The sequence below is a fragment of the Sorex araneus genome, chromosome 2 (genome assembly GCF_027595985.1).
Source record: "Sorex araneus isolate mSorAra2 chromosome 2, mSorAra2.pri, whole genome shotgun sequence".
In the NCBI taxonomy this organism is placed as follows: Eukaryota; Metazoa; Chordata; class Mammalia; order Eulipotyphla; family Soricidae; genus Sorex; species Sorex araneus.
In genome coordinates, this window is record NC_073303.1 from 34,414,290 (window position 1) to 34,431,346 (window position 17,057).

Sequence of the window (17,057 nt, forward strand, 5' to 3'; positions counted from 1 at the left end):
ACTCCTGGCTCTGCACTTAGGAATTACTCCTGGCGGTGCTTGGGGGACCATATGGGATGCTGAGGACTGAACCCAGGTCGGCCACATGCAAGGCAAATGCTCTCCCTGCTGTACTATCACTTTGAACCTGATCATGGTTTTATCCCTGGCACCACATATGGTCCCTGAGCATACTGCCAGGAGTGATCCCACGGAGCCAGCAGTAAGCCCTGCGCACTGCCTGCCAGGCTAGAGAAATGGTACAGTGAGGAGGGTGCTTGCCTTGCATGAGGCCAACCCTGGTTGGATCCTTGGCACTCCATATGACTCTCTAAGCACCACCAGGAGTAATTCCTGAGCACAGAGCCAGGAGTAACCACTGAACATCACCAGGTGTGGCCCCAAACACCAAAAGTTAAGAAAAAAATCTCTGCTCACAATCAGCAAGATGGTCAGGGAAATGGCTGAAAGGGTTGGAATGCAGGCTTTGCGTGAAGAAGCTGCAGATTCCATCCTGGGAATCTCCTGGGCTCCCAAGCACCATAGGGAATAGCCCGAGCATAGTTGGGTATGTTGCCCCCCCAAAAAGAAGCACAATTCAGTAATACACTGATTAAGTTATATCTAAAAATGACAAAGCAGAAAATAAAATAGGTAACTAGTATTTGATTTTTAATAATATTTGAAAGGAATACAATAAACCCAGTAAGATATAATTTTAGAAAATATAGATGTATTATGAAAATAAGTTTATTAAAAACAAATTTTAGAAAAACATGCCTATTAAAATATGCTTAATATTTATAACAATGTCAGTGAGCAAAAAAATGAAAGAAGAAAGAGTATCAGTTATAGAAATATTAAACCTAGTTTTTCAATTACACCCTTGGGTTATCTTGAAAATATCATAACTATAACATTTTAGACAGAGCTCTGCATTTATCACAGTCTTTGTCTTTTATGGTTTATTGATTTCTAACTTTGAAAGTATAGACCGAACAGGAATATTTTATAGTACTGAATCAAAAGCATGTTCTAGAAAACTTCTTCTTTAAATGTAGTCTGTTAGACCTTTCCTGCCAATTTTATGCTATTTTGTCATTTTTGTTGTTTTATCAACTATTTAAACTCTCAGGATCAAATTGCCCTTAAATTTTGCTAATGTAAAGATCAGCACTGAATTTTTTTGCATCTTTGGCCCCCTTTCTTAAAGAGTATAGGTTCAAATTAATACTGAATATTTTTATGTGCAAAACTTTAACTCTACTTTTAAATGCAAATATAACAAATGAAAACATTGCAATATTCCAATAATCAAATGGCAGCAGTACAAAGATCAAAGCCAATCTCAAATTTAGCAAATTTGTAATTAGAACACCATGTTATGACTTGTTTTTAGCAAGAACACAAGTGAAAGAAGCCAGATAGCTGCATGATGTAAACTAATATGCTAACCATAATTAACCTTAAAAACTAATATAACTATAGGCTTTTGAAAAACTAAATCTAAAATCCCGATTTTAAAAAATTTAAATGCCTATTCAGCAAAGTTGGGAAAAATGCACTTAAGCAAATTTACATCCTAGAACACCAGAACAAACAGAAGACACTAGACAAGGATGACAAGTTCTATTCTTTTCCATCATCTGTATGATCAGGTTGCAAAGGACTTGCTCTGTGGGGAAAAAAAGAGAGAGAACTTCAGCAGTCACCCAAATTTCAATTAAAAAACAAAAAAGCATTTACAAGCTTATTAGTAGGAACATTAACAGTACCGTAGGTCTAGTCAAGTACCCAGACTAGGAGAGAAACTTAAAGCAGCATTCCTAACAAGACACCTACAAATTTCAAACAATACAGCAACGAATTTCTTTTGTTTTGTTTTATTGTTGGGTCACAGCCTGCAGACTTCAGGGCTCATAACTGACTCTACTCTCAGGTATCACTCCTGGTGGGGCTCGTATATGGTGCTGGGGGTTAAACCCTAGTTGGCTGCATACAAGGCAAGAGTATATAATCCACTGTACTATCTATCCAACCCCCAACAACAAAGGGTTTTTTTTGGGGGGGAGCGTTCTTTTGTTTTTTAGACCATACCCAGTGACACTCAGGTTCTGCACTCCTCGTTCTGTACTCAAGGATCACTCCTGGCAGTGCTCAGGGGATCTTAGGCCATATGCCAGGCAATCCCCTAACCCAAAATACTAATGCTCCAGCCTATCATTACACCTTTTATAGATAAAAATTTAGTTGGAAAAAAATATATGTAAGGGGTCTAGAAGATGGTTCAATGGCTAGAAGCACCAGCCTGGGCTGGAGCGATATTATAGCAGGTAATGCACTTGCCTTGCACGCAGCTGACCTGTAGTGTCTTTCTTTTCTTTTTTTTTGCTTTTTGGGTCACACCTGGCGATGCACAGGGGTTACTCCTGGCTCTGCACTCAGAAATTCCTCTTGGCGGTGATGGGGGATCATATGGGATGCTGGGAATCAAACCTGGGTCGGCCGCATGCAAGGCAAACGCCCTACCCGCTGTACTATCGCTCCAGCCCAGCATGCAGCTGACCTGGGATCAGTCCCCAACACCACAAAGAGTCCTGGGGACCCACCATGGGTGATCCCTGAGCACAGAGTCGGGAGCAAATCCTGAACACTGCAAGTTGAGGCCCAAAAAGAACCCAAAAAATAAATAAGTAAAAGCACCAGTTTGCCTTACAAACTGAAGGCTCCAAGTTTCATCCCTGGGGTCACATTAGCTAAGCAGGGTGCTTTAAACAGATCTGCTGTTTGGAATCCAGAGTCTCCCCAAAAATGTTTCTCAACTTCTTTGAGTACAACTGAAAATGTGCAAGGTCCATGGCTAGTTGTGCCACTCTTTAAGAATATGCAAGTGTGCACACAGCAACCCTCGTGAGCACTACAAATGGGATCTGGGAGCATGGCTGTGAAAGGAGTGTTACCCTGCCAGGAGCACTGCCCCAGAGTGTCAGCTCTGCAATAAGATATGTAAACCTCAGGGGGCATGAGTGATAGTGGAGTGGAGAAGGCATTTTCCTTGCTCACAGTCCACCAAGTTCAAACCCTGCATACCATATGGTCCCCAAGCATCACCAGGGGTGACTCCAGTGCAGAGCCAGGAGTAGCCCCTGAGCACTACTGGCTATGCACATCCCCCGGAAAAAAAAAGACTTGCAAACTCATAGCAAAGAAGGGAAGGTGGAATGTCGGAGGCAGGTTGGAGGGGGGGTTAAATAAAAAATAAACATTAGGGTTAGAGAGATGATCTAGAAGAGAAGGCACTTGCCTTGCAAGCAGCTACTTCTGCTAACACTTTTTCTATCCTCAACACCACATCTGATCCCCTAAGTAACATCTGGGATTACTCCCAAGTACAGAGACAGGAAAAGCCCCTGAGGGCTGCTGCACAATCCACCCCCAATAAATTATAAGTGAACAAATATTAATGAGCTTCATTATTTGAGGGTGTGTGGCTGCATCCAATGATGTTCAGAGATCACACTTGGTTTTGTGCTCAGGGGACCACATGTGGTGTCAGAATTCAAACTAGTGTCCTGGCCATGGTCATATGCCAGGCATGTGTCTTAACTTCTATATTATCTCTCTGACCCTAATGAGCTACTTTAAACTAAAATATAGGGGGATGGGGTAGGGGTGGTGGGAGGGATACTGGGAACATTGGGGGGGGAGAATGGGTACTGGTGGAAGGATGGGTATTCGATCATTGTATGACTGAATAAAACCTACTCATGAAAGTTTATGAGTCTGTAACTGTATCTCACAGTGATTCATTAACATTTTTTTAAATTAATAAAGCAATTGGGGCTGGAGTGATAGCACAGCGAGTAGGGCGTTTGCCTTGCACGCGGCCAAGCCAGGTTCAATTCCCAGCATCCCATATGGTCCCCTGAGCACTGCCAGAGTAATTCCTGAGTGCAGAGCCAGGAGTAACCCCTGTGCATCGCCGGGTGTGACCCAAAAAGCAAAACAATAAATGAATAAATAAATTAATTAATTAATTAAGCACAAAAAAGCAGCAATAAAGAAAGCATGAGAACATGGTCACCAAAAAATAAATAGATAAGAATAAACTAAAGTATAGGAGTAGGAGATGCCTCAAAGAACTAGAGAACAATCTTTATTTTTTTATTTTTTTTAATTGGTTTTTGGGTCACACCTGGCGATGCACAGGGGTTACTCCTGGCTCTTCACTCAGGAATTACCCCTGGCGGTGCTCAGCGGACCATATGGGATGCTGGGATTAGAACCCGGGTCGGCCGCGTGCAAGGCAAACGCCCTACCCGCTGTGCTCCAGCCCCTAGAGAACAATCTTTACACATGGGAGCCCTGGGTTTAATCACTGGCACCTCATGATCCACTGAGCAATGCCAAATGTGGCAAAAAAAAAATTAAAAATCACAAACAAAAATGGTTTTTAGAGCTGATGAGGATTTGTAAAATCTAGTTTTAAAAATTCCAGTTTTCTAATGATATACTGTTGAATATTAACCCTAAGTGCTTTAGGCTTCATCCATGAATTACCCCTTTCTCCCCACATAGAAACTTACAGTGCTCTTATGAGCACCCCTAATCCCCCAAGCTTATCTTTAACCTTTCCTTTGTGTTTTACCTCTCATTGCCACAACTTCCCCCAAGTCAGTCTTTGGTTACTTATAAGTCAAAACTTCTGGTGATTCTGGACTTCATATTTGAAGTAAATCACTTGCTTTTCTATTTCCCCTATAGCCTTTTCATAGTTTTCTATAGAGCCATGTTCTTTGCTTAAATACGGAAAGACCATTAATGCTGCGCTCCTAATATCTGGGAGTTGATTGACTCTGAAATACATCTACTCCTGGGCATCCGTCATAATTACTTTATACTCTGGCTTCATTTGCTGTAGTTCCTAACACCCCAAAAGGGAGGTCCCACTGTGTACCCAGGACGAGTGGTAAAACTACTCCAGCACTAAAATGGGACAGTCTAGAAAGCATAAAAGTATGTTCTTGATGCAAGTTGTTAGGACCTCAGAGACAGGACCCCCATGAGTAAGGACAAGATGAATTCACCTGAGGACTTACACTGGAATTAGGGTGAATGCCTCAGAAGCCAGAGAATTTAGTTTTGTAATCTTATTGCATTTATCTAAATAACTGCAAGTATTAATAAGAAGTAAACAATCGTTTAATGTTTTACTAGAAGCTAGGGAGAGAGAAAAGCAATATAGATATTCCTGGGAGACAAAGTGTCTCCTTGAGTTAATCCCCCAAAGAGAACTGCGTCCGTCAAAATGCTTTATTTCTGTAAATTATTGATTACACACACATACGTGCACTCCTATACCTCAAAGCCCCTCAGATGTTCTATAAATATGCTAACAGGTTAACAGTTCTGCATGAAATGGCCTTTCTTGACCATCAGTCTGTGGTTCCATGTCTCTTCGTTCCTCTGCTGGGGAGGCCTAGGGAGGTGGTTCTCGGCACATGTCATGCATCCACATCTTGAACTCACACTATATGACTAGACTGAAAACTCAGAGAACTATGTAGCAAACTAGTAAACAAAGTGGTAAAAGAAGGAAGATAAAGCTAAAACATTCTGAATAGGTATATTAACATAGATAATGTTTTTTTTTAATTTAAATTTTTTTTCAAACCTGACAATGATCAGAGCTAACTCCTGGCTCTGTGCTCAGGAATCACTCCTGCTGGGACTTGGGGGATCATATGGTGTGCCAATATTGGAGCCCAGGTTCGCCACTTGCAAGGAAAGCACCCTACCCACTGTACTATTGCTGTACTATTTGAAATAAGAAGGTTTTGTCTTTTAGTGTTGTTTTTGGCCAGCGCTGGCAGTCTGTACTCCAGGCTTTGTGCTCAGGGATCGGGATCACTCCTGGCAGTACTCAGGGGACCTTATCAGGTAGCGGGGGTTAAATGAGAGTTGGGGAAGGCACTGTACAACCTCCCCGGCCCCTCTCGGTGGAGTTTTAAGCAAATTTCCTAAACTACATTTAATCATACCATTAGCTTTCAATCTTCCGTCTTGTATAGGAAAATCTAGCAGATTTAACATTGGCATGTGTTATCTAGCCAAATACTTTGCATGCTCTTTAAACAAGTATAATTTGGGGACTGTCAACATTGTATTAGTAAATGAAGTTGGTTTACCTTATAAAGACCTAATTTTTTTTCTTTGCATCCTGAATTTACATGAATTAGTGGATTTGGTCTGATTACTTTGGGGGGACACACTGCACCACACTGTGTTGCTTAGGGGTTACTCCCAACTTTGTGCTCAGAGGTTACTCCCATAAATACTGCTAGAGGATGTGCCTCCTACATGCAAAGAAGTACTCAGTCCATCACACTATATCTCTGGCACAGTGTGACTCTTTGAAATAAAGATAGAGCCAGAGAGAGGGCAAAAAAGGTTTGCCAGCATGTGGTTATGGCAACTGTAACCTCCCTTTGAGTCCCAGCAATGCTTCTGGTTCCCCAGCATCATCTGGAGTGAGCCCTGCACTGGGTGTGACCCCAAAACAAAAACAATTAAAATAAAGGTATAGTCAGAGATTTGGCTCAGTGGTAGAGAAGATGCCTCACGTGGGTAAGCCCTCCGTATCACATGCACACAAAACAGTAAAGATATAAAATAAGTAGGCACCACAGAAGGGCAAGTCAAACCAAGAGGAGATGGCTCTGGCTGCATGGCATTGCTGAGCCTTGTTGTTGGGATGGTGAAGGAACTTTGTGATTCTAGAGAGATAGTACAATGGGTAAAGCACTTGCCTCACACGTTGGACAACTCGGATTCAATCCTCAGCACCCTGTAGGACCCTCCACCCCACTAGGAGTAAGCCCCAAGCACAAGTGGGTGTGGCCAAAAAAAGGAAAAAAAAAAAACTGATACCCTTCAGACTGGCAAGAGAGCTGGAAAGTGGACCAGAGCACATGCTTTTCATCAGGAGGCCCAGGTTCTCAGTCTGGTTGATCTGGGGCACTGAATAGTTCCCTATTCATTGCATGCCTCGAGCAACCTCTGAGCACAAAGCATGGCAGAAAAAAAAAACCAGAAATTAAAATGATGCTACAGGCTGGAAAGATAGTACAGTGGTAAGTGCTTACCTCACACGTGGCCAACCAGGATTTGATCCCCAGGCCCTCCCGAGCCCCTCCAGGAGTGATCCCTGAGCACAGAGCTGCAAGTAAGCCCTAAGCACAGCTCAGTCGAGCCCAAAATAATACATTTTATACAAATAATACATTCTTGTTTGAAAATTGAGATTGACTTAAAAGAATTAGAAAAAAAAACTTCTATTTTCTTATTTGCTCAATGAGAAATTTTAGCCACACAGTTAGGAAGAGCTGAATGGCTAGGTATGCTTTGCATACGAGAGGCCCGGGTTCACTCCCAAGCATAACATGCTCTCCCATGCAGAGCCAGGAATAGCCTCCAAGTACCATCGAATGCATCCCTCATGCATCCCTCACCGCCCCCCCCCCGCCAAATGCAATGAAAGGAACATTAGTTACTCAAGGTCCTTGATCTTATTCACCAAGAATATGAATATTTTCCTTAGATTTAATGACTTACTTTCTCTTTGTTTTTCCTAAGCCACTGCTTCCTGGCTCTTCAGGAACCCAGTTTTCTTTTTCCAAATCTTTAGGGGACTGTCTGAAGAATTCTCCGATTCCTTTTTGCCACTTTGGAGTTGGGCGCACACAAACGGGGTTTCCTCCTGCATACTTATTTTCAGCTACAAGATACGAACAGGTGGAATGAAGTAAGACAAATACGAGTCCATTCCTTCAGGAGGATTTTCCTGCTTTAACATCAAATCTAAAGGGTATTTAGGGGCTGGGGAGAGGCTCAACAGCACTCAGGGCCCCGGGTACACCCCTTGGGCTCAGTAGGACGGGTCCATAGCACCGAGCCATGGGTGACCCCTGAGAGCTAATGAGCACGGCCCCAACCCTCCCCCCCCCAAAAAAAAAAGAAAGGATTTTAAGTAATACGTCCACCTTCAAAGATGAGAAGGTTTTTTTTTTTTTTTTTTGGGTCACACCCGGCAATGCACAGGGGTTACTCCTGGCTCTGCACTCAGGAATTACCCCTGGCGGTGCTCAGGGGACCCTATGGGATGCTGGGAATCGAACCTGGGTCGGCCGCGTGCAAGGCAAATGCCCTACCCACTGTGCTATCACTCCAGCCCCAAGGGTTTGGACAGAGTGTACAGGAGGGAAGGTTCTTCCTTGCCTTGCATGTGTCTGACGCTGGTTTGAATCCCTGGCACAGTAAATAATCTTTCAGCTGGCCAAGGGTCATGCCTCAACCAAGAGCCAGGAATAACTCCTGAGCACCACCAGGTATGATTCAATGCCTCCAAATAATCAGAAATGTGAGCGATAGCGCAGCAGGTAGGGCGTTCGTCTTGCACGCGGCCCACCCGGGTTCAATTCCTTCACCCCTCTTGGAGAGCCTGGCAAACTACTACTGAGAGTATCTCGCGCACACGCAGCACCTGGCAAGCTACCCATGGCGTATTCGATATGCCAAAAACAGTAACAAGAAGTCTCACAATGGAGATGTTACTGGTGCCTGCTTGAGTAAATCGATGAGCAACGGGATGACAGTGACAGTGACAGTGACAGTACCACAATAAATTAATCAGGGGCTGGAGTGATAGCACATCGGGTAGGGGTTTGCCTTGCACGCAGCTGACCCAGGTTTGATTCCCAGCATCCCATATGGTCCCCTGAGCACCGCCAGGACTAATTCCTGAGTGCATGAGCCAGGAGTCACCCCTGTGCATCGCCAGGTGTGACCCCCCCAAAAAAACAATAAATTAATCAGCCAATAATATATCAGATACTGTTGTAATATCAAATAATACTTTGGATTTCTCTTGTGGTTTTTTGATTTTTGAGTCACAAACGGCTGTGTTCAGGATTTACTACTGGCTCTGCGTTCAGCAATCACTCTTGGCACGACTTGAGGGACCACATGTGGTGCTGGGAGTCAAACCTGGCAGACTGCATACTTCCTTGCTGTCCAATCTCTCCTGCCAAAATAGTGCTTTGTTATAATTATCCTTTAATCTGGAAAAGTAGCAGAGATAGAACTTTGATTTTTTTTTTTTTTTGCAATATCAGAGTTTAAACTCAGAGCCTCAAACATGCAAGGGAAGTATTTTACTACTATTAAGTTACAAATGCAGGCCTAAGAAAATTTTTACTACTAAAAATATTTTTCAGAGCTGGAGAGATAGTACAGCACATAGGGCACTTGCCTTGCACATGGTGGACCCAGGTTAAATTCCCAGCACCACATATGGTCTCCTAATCCCCTCTAGGAGTGATCCTGAGCACAGAGCCAGCCAGGAGTAACTAAACACCACCCAGAGTGACAAACACCAAAAAATGGAAAGTAAAAAGCTTGTAATAGTAAATATTTTCTAATAAAATTTAGTAAAAATTTTTAGTTAACTTAAAAAATCAGGTGCTGGAGAGCTAGTACAGCTGATAGGGTGCTTTCCTTGCATATGGCCAACCTGGGTTTGATCCCAAACATCTCATATGGTCCCCCAAGCACCAACAGGAGTAACCCCTGACTACAACTAGGTGTGCCCCACTACAGAAAAACAAGAAGGAAAAGAAAAAGAAAAAAGATCATGTATGACTGAAACGTAATCACAAAAGTTTGTAAGTCTGTAACTATACCTCACCTTGACTCATGAAAAATAAAAATTTTTTAAAAAAATCATGAATTGACAGGGGAGATGGGTCAAAGAGCTGGAGCACATGTTTTGCATGTGGGAAGCCTGGGTGTGATCCTATGCACCACACAGTCCCCAGAGCAGCACCAAAAGCAACCCTGGAACGCTGAGCTGGGAGTAGCCAGTGGGCACTGCCTGGTGTTCAAACCAAACCAAACCATGAGGTCCTTCACATCGATCCCCTACACAGGAGACTCCGGCCAGTCAATCTTGCTGCCTGCTAACTTCCTGCTGGAAGGAAGGGACATCAGATGGTCTGGTCTCTTCTCAACCTCTCCCAGCAGGGAAAGGGCAGTTGGACTATTACCCTTGTCCAGTTTTAGCTCCTGTTGTCCCAGTGCAGTACCAGGAACAGCAAAGTTAGAAACACACACATACACACCCATGAGAGAATTGAGAGAAAGGAAAGCCAGGAAGGAAAGGAGGAAAGGAAGAATTGAGGGAAGGAGGGAAAGAGGGAGGGGAGGGAGAGGCGGGAGAGAGGCAGGCAGGCAGGCAGACACAGAAGCGAAAACAAAAAGTGTTTTACTCTAAGAGGAAAAGTGAGTAAGCCTGTCAATAACTGTCCTCATTTTTTGTTATTTTTGGTAGTGCCGAGACTTGGGCCCAGGGCTTCTTACAAGCAGGGTAAGTGGTATACACTGAGGCACCTCCTGGCCTAGCTCCAATTCTTTTGTTTCTTCCATATCAGGGCTGAAACCTAGAACCTCAGTTCTGCACAGCCTGTATTCTACCACTGATCTAAGCCTCTAGGCTGGTGCAATTCTTCGTCTTGGAAAGGAGCACCACTTCTAACAAGGAAAAAAAAAAAAAACATTAATGAATCTTTAAAACTTGGAGTGTACAGAGTGCCCCCCACGCCCGTGGGCCCTGTGGTCCTTACGCAGAGGTCTGGGGGCCTGTTCTAGCATCTCACCCTCCACCCCAGCCTCACCACGGCCCCGGCTGCCTTGACACATTCGGTGAAGATTCAGAGAACAAGGAAGAAACAGGCACCGCGCATCTCGCGGGGGCAGGCGCGTGGCGCGCGGGGCTGGCCAACCGCGGACTGTCGTGGCCACCGCAACCCTTTGTGGGGCTCCTTTACCTTTCCTTGACGAAGATGAGGATGTGGAGTTGGTGGCCGCCGAGGTCGAACCGAGCACTTTCCTGGGAGCCCGCGATGCCACCACTGCAAAGAGAGGCGCGGAGGTGGTTGCGGAGGGCCGTGGGCATCCTGGCCATCGAGGCGGGAGGCCCCCACCCAGATGCACTGCTCCTTCCTCCTGCGCAGGGCCCGGGCATGGGGGACCCCGGCCGGCTCTCCCGCGGGGACCCCACTCACCTTTCCTGTAGGAGCCGGGGACGCCGTCGGCTTTAGTGCGCACCATGGTCCAAGGCCGGGAGATCGGACAGGCGGCCACCGGTGGACAGTTCGCAAACAAGGCCCAGACAACGGCCTTGCTCCCGCCACCGCTTATATGGGGCGGTTTCCCGCGCTCCCGGGCCACTTCTGCGCAGCACGCAGCCAATTGCCAGAGTCCGTGGGGAGGGGGCCGTGGAGCCACCCGAGCTGCCCATCAACCCACAGGCGCTTGTGATTCGTCCCCAGCCCATGGTGGGCGGGGCAGGGGCACCACCGGGGAGCCCCGCAACAGCGGGAGGCTGCATGCCTACACGGAAATAAGAACCCGCCAGAGTTGAAATAGAAACCCAGGACCAACTGCGGGTTCCCAAGGTCCTTCTGAAGATTCCTGGCTGTTAGACCCTGGCCAGACCCCTGCAGTGAAATCTGCAAATAAAACCTAGGCCGAAACTGAACAGACTCCCTATGAATGCCTTGGGCATGAACTCTGCAGGACCCTTATTAATGCATTAAAGAGACAGTTCACGATAAGAGAGTGGCTTTATTAGAAGTTCAGCACTCAGGACCCACAGTGGAGTAAGAAAGGGACTTGGAGCCCATTCTGTTGAGGGGATCTCTGATTTTATTCTTTAAGAGCTACAATCTACAAAAACAAAAATAGAATGAAGCATCTTTCCCAGCCTTCAGGCTTCCCCCCAAAACAACAAACAAGAAATGTCTGTGTCAGTATCTCGTGCCCATTTGGTGTGACCTTCATGTGTCATCTCCCATGCATTCCCCTAAGTCTGGGACTTGCTTGTGTCTACCATTCATCTGGCGGGCCCTAGGGTCATACAGAACAAAAACCTCTTCCTCCCTTCTCTGGCTGACCTTGGGTTTGGCTTCAGTGTCTCAGTTCTCATTACAGTTTCATAATTCTCATTACATAGTTTATTTGCAATTTCTTTGTCTTTTTTTTTTTTTTTTTTTTTGCTTTTTGGGTCACACCTGGCGATGCACAGGGGTTACTCCTGGCTCTGCATCTCAGGAATTACTCCTGGCGGTGCTCAGGGGACCATATGGGATGCTGGAAATCAAACCCGGGTCGGCCGCATATAAGGCAAACGCCCTACCCGCTGTGCTATTGCTCCAGCCCAATTTGCAATTTCTTATGTCATTACATAAGGAAGCCAATACAAGTAATCAGCAGTACTTTTCCATTTTAGGATAGTGTTAAAGAAAGAAAATGATTAAAAGAGATAAAAAAAAACACAGATATATACAGGCCCCCAAGAAAAGCAAGCTCATAAAACAGCATCCTGAGATCTGTAGAGACCCATTCCTGGGACCGTGAAAATTACAAAATGAATGCAATTTAAATCTGCTAAATATATTGTGGTATTACCCTGACATATGGCAACCATAACTCTAGACCAGAAGTTTCATCCATCTATTTTCTAATTTCTCCATATATCAGGGAGAGATTTTTCACTTAGAAAGCCACGCGCAGGGGGTGGAGTGATAGCACAGTGGGTAGGGCATTTGTCTTGCACGCGGTTGACCTGGGTTTGATTCCCAGCATCCCATATGGTCCCCTAGCACCGCCAGGAGTAATTCCTGAGTGCGGAGCCAGGAGTAACCCCTGTGCGTCGCTGGGTGTGACCCAAAAAGCAAAAAAAAAAAAAAAAGAAAGTCACGCACAAAATATAATTAGAGGGTGGGAGATGGGACAGCAATATGATGCAGTGGGCAGGGCACTTGTCTAGCGCGCAGCTGACCTGGTTATATGTCCAGCATCCCATATGGTCCCTCAAGCCTTCCAGTCAGGAATGATCCCTGAGCACAGCCGTGTATGGCTCAAGAAATCGAAAACAAAAAAACCTCAGTACCTTTAAGAAACAGCCCAAATCATTGTGTGTGTGTGTGTTCAGGGTGTGTGTGTGTGTGTGTGTGTGTGTGTGTGTGTGAGAGAGAGAGAGAGAGAGAGAGAGAGGGAGAGAGGGAGAGAGAGAGAGAGAGAGAGAGAGAACTGCTTCATTTTGTTTCAGTTTGGTGTGGTGTTTTTTGGTTTGTTTACTTGTTTTGGCTTTTTGGATCATACCTGGGATGCTACTGGCAGTGCATGGTGGACCATATGGGATGCTGGGGATCGTCCCTATGCGAGGTAAACACCCTACCCACTGTACTACCCCTCCAGCCCTGTTCTGTTTGTTTGGTTTGGGCTGTTCTCAAGGCTTACTTCTTTGTTCTGAATTCAAGGATCATTGTTGGTGGGGTTAAGCTAGGGCCCAACCCAGCAAGGGCCTTATTCATTGTATTATCATTTTTCTACTAATGTTTTATAAAGTCTAGATAAATTTGATTAGCATATTAGAAAATACATTAGAAATTACCTGTGATTTTTTTTCTTTGTTTATACCCTATACTCTTTTTTTTTTTTTTTTTTTTTGCTTTTTGGGTCACACCTGGCATTGCACAGGGGTTACTCCTGGCTCATGCACTCAGGAATTACTCCTGGTGGTGCTCAGGGGACCATATGGGATGCTGGGAATTGAACCTGGGTTGGCCACCACATGCAAGGCAACCACCCTACCCACTGTGCTATCACTCCAGCCCCAATACCCTGTTACTGTCACTGTCAATGTCAACCCGTTGCTCATCGATTTGCTCGATCAGGCACCAGTAATGTCTCCATTGTTATTACTGTTTTTGGCATATTAAATACCCACGGGTAGCTTGCCAGACTCTGCCTTGCAGGCGAGATATCCTCCGCCTTATCCATTGTATTATCAGGTTTGATAATACAAACCTGATACTGGGCTCTCCGAGAGGGGTGGAGGAATCAAACCTGGGTCAGCCACCTGCAAGGCGAATGCCCTACCCACTGCGCTATTGCTCCAGCCCTACTCTTAAATTTACAACTAAGTTGTACTAGAAAAAAACAAGCCCCGGGTTTTTCTTTGTCCTTAAGGTACATTGTTTCTTCAAGGCACATTTTTTTTTCAGTTAAAAAGTGGTTTCTGTTGGGGCTGGAGTGATAGCACAGCGGGTAGGGCGTTTGCCTTGCACGCGGCCGACCCGGGTTCGAATCCCAGCATCCCATATGGTCCCCTGAGCACCGCCAGGGGTGATTCCTGAGTGCATGAGCCAGGAGTGACCCCTGTGCATCGCCGGGTGTGACCCAAAAAGAAAAAAAAAAAAAAAAAAAGTGGTTTCTGTTGACAGAGATAAGTCACAATAGTTGAAGGATACTCAAAGCGCTGAACACACATGCTTTGATTCCAGTGGGCTCTGATTTGATCCCCAGCACCACATGAGCTCCTGAGCACTGTTGGGAGTAACCCCCAAAACATAGAGCTAAAAATAGCTCTTGGGTCAGGCGAGCTAGCTGAAAGAGGAGCCGGGGTGCAGGAGGACATACTTTATATATTGGAGTCCTAGATTGCATCACAGGCACCAAGTGGTGCCCTGAACACTGAGTAGGGGGTAGGCCAGAGCAACACTGGTTATAGCCACCCCCCAACCAAAAAAAAAAAAACATAAAATTTGGGTCAGAATGACAGTACAGTGGGTCAGACAGATGGGACTGGGTTTGATCCTCATCACCCCATCAGGTCCCTCGAGCCCTTCCAAGGGTGATTCCTGAGTGTCGAAACAAGTGTAAGCACTAAACACTGCTGGGTGTGTTCCCCCACCCCGACCCCACTAAAAATATAAAATAAATAAAACTTAACCATAGGGGACTACAGAGGTAGTACAGTGAGGCACTTGCCTTGCACATGGCAGACCTGAGTTCAGTTCCCAGCCCCACATATGGCCCCCTGCACCCCACCAGGAGTGATCCCTGAGTACAAAGCCATAAGTAAGCTCTGAGCATTGCTGGGTTCGGTCTGAAAAATCAACAAAATAAAACAAAACTTAAGCTTAAAATGTATCTACTCACAAATCTCAGAAGAGGGCAACATGCTGCAGAGATGCCACTGAACCCTATGCCAGGCTGTCGCATCCAGGGAAACCCAGAATGGAGCAGGTAAGTCTCTCCACCCACCCCAACAGAGCCTCGGCAGCTGAAAACAGCCGGAACTCAATCGCCACCATGCTCATGGCTAATTTCAACAGGCTTGGACAAGCCTCATCTATGTGTGGATCTGCTGAAAAACTCAGGTGTGGAGATTTGTGACCGAAATTTCCAGGCTTGCATGTAGTTGGGAATGGGCAACCTTCCTCCATCTCCCTGTTCTTCCAGGATCCAGGCAGTCACGCCCGCGAAATGCCTCTGGCACCATGTATATAACAGCCATGATCCAGAGACTCACAAACACATCTCAGAAGAGAGTAATATGCTGCAGGAATGCCTCTGGACCCCCAAATCACCATCCAGTCAAAAAATTAACTCCAAGGGCTGGAGCAATAGCACAGTGAGTAAGGCTTCTGCCTTGCACGCAGCTGACCCGGGTTCGATTCCCAGCATCCCATATGGTCCTCCGAAAACCGCCAGGAGTAATTCCTGAGTGCAGAGCCAGGAGTAACCCCTGAGCATCACTGGGTATTACCCAAAAGGCTAAATAAATAAATAAATAACTCCAGTTGTATCACCCTATTTAAAATTGTGTAATTCCTGGAGTGTGTGGCCGTGACTCTTTATGCCATTGATGGACTAAGAGTAGCATACCACATTTGATGGAGTGTAAAGTAGAAGGCAACGAATCTTGATTAAAAAAACATATATATATATATATATATACACATATTAGTTACACATATTAGTGCACAAGTCTCAACCTTTAACAACATGTTAGTAATATCTTACAAAAGGGTTTAATGGCTCCTAAGTGAGACACAACAATCTTTACACACTTTTCTCTAAGGAAGCTCTTTTGGTTTTAGCAGATTATTCATAACAAGCAACACGAAATAAATTATTTAGGTTCTGCTGTGGGGGCGGTTCAGGGGGTCTGCATGGAAAATTTGAAATATGGTGGTGGGATTGGTGTTGGAATACTGAATGTAATAAATTATTGTGAACAACTTTATACAAATAAAATAAAAAAAATTTATCTTGCTGGTTGCTGCAACTTGGATAGAACTGAAGGGGATTGTGCTGAGTGAAGTGAGTCCAAGGGAGGACAAATCTAAATGATCTATCTGATATGTGGAGTATAAAGAATCAAAACCGTCAATAACTATAATAGGCCCTGAGAATCTACATGCTTAATTGGGTCTGCAATGTGGAATTGAGTTTGCAAATCATGAACAACTTTGCAAAGCATGGTGTCTCAATTAAACTACATATAAACTACATATATAAAATATATATTGTTATACATATCAATATATATTATATATCAATATATATTATATATTATGTATATATATATTGAGTTTGCTAAGGTGAGGTGGTGCATGGGGAGGGAATGAAGTGGGAATCTAGAAATCTAGAGACAGTGGAGGAAGGATCCTGGTACCCCAAGGGTAGCATAGCATCGCTTTATCACTGAAACAACATGAGTGCAATCATGGTGCCTAAAAAAAGTGGTTTATACAAAGGTCTAAATATTTATGTCCCAGAGTGTTGTAGATACTAGACCTACTGGCTTTTCTCCTTGTCCTCATCACAAATATCCACTGAAAGTGACTGATGCACAAATACCTCTGAATACCGGGGGAAACTGAAATATAACAATTTGAATTTTTTGATCTTTGGTACTAGAATTTGAACTCATGCCTCCTTACATGAAAGGAACTAAGCTATATCCAGGCCCCATATTTGTTTTTTATCTGGGAGGGTACTCAGGGCTTACTCCTGTCTCAGTATTGAGGGATCACTCCTCACTCCTAGCGGGACTCTGTAGAGCAAGTGCCCACTGTACTATTGCTCTGTCCGCCCATATTAATCTTTTTATTTTCCAGATGAAATTTTTAAGATATGGGAAAAGACAGAGAAAAGAAAGGGGAAGG

General features: G+C 44.7%; 1 protein-coding gene across 1 annotated transcript; it reads right to left on the reverse strand.

Moving 5' to 3' along the window:
• Positions 1-630: 630 nt before the first annotated feature.
• PCLAF (PCNA clamp associated factor) lies at positions 631-11,316 on the reverse strand. The gene is made up of 4 exons (XM_004619621.2): positions 11,100-11,316; positions 10,863-10,946; positions 7,594-7,756; positions 631-1,654 (listed from the first exon to the last, which is right to left on the reverse strand). The coding sequence occupies exons 1-4, from the start codon at positions 11,143-11,145 to the stop codon at positions 1,609-1,611; spliced, it is 339 nt and encodes a 112-aa protein (XP_004619678.1). The 5' UTR covers positions 11,146-11,316; the 3' UTR covers positions 631-1,608.
• Positions 11,317-17,057: the final 5,741 nt, after the last annotated feature.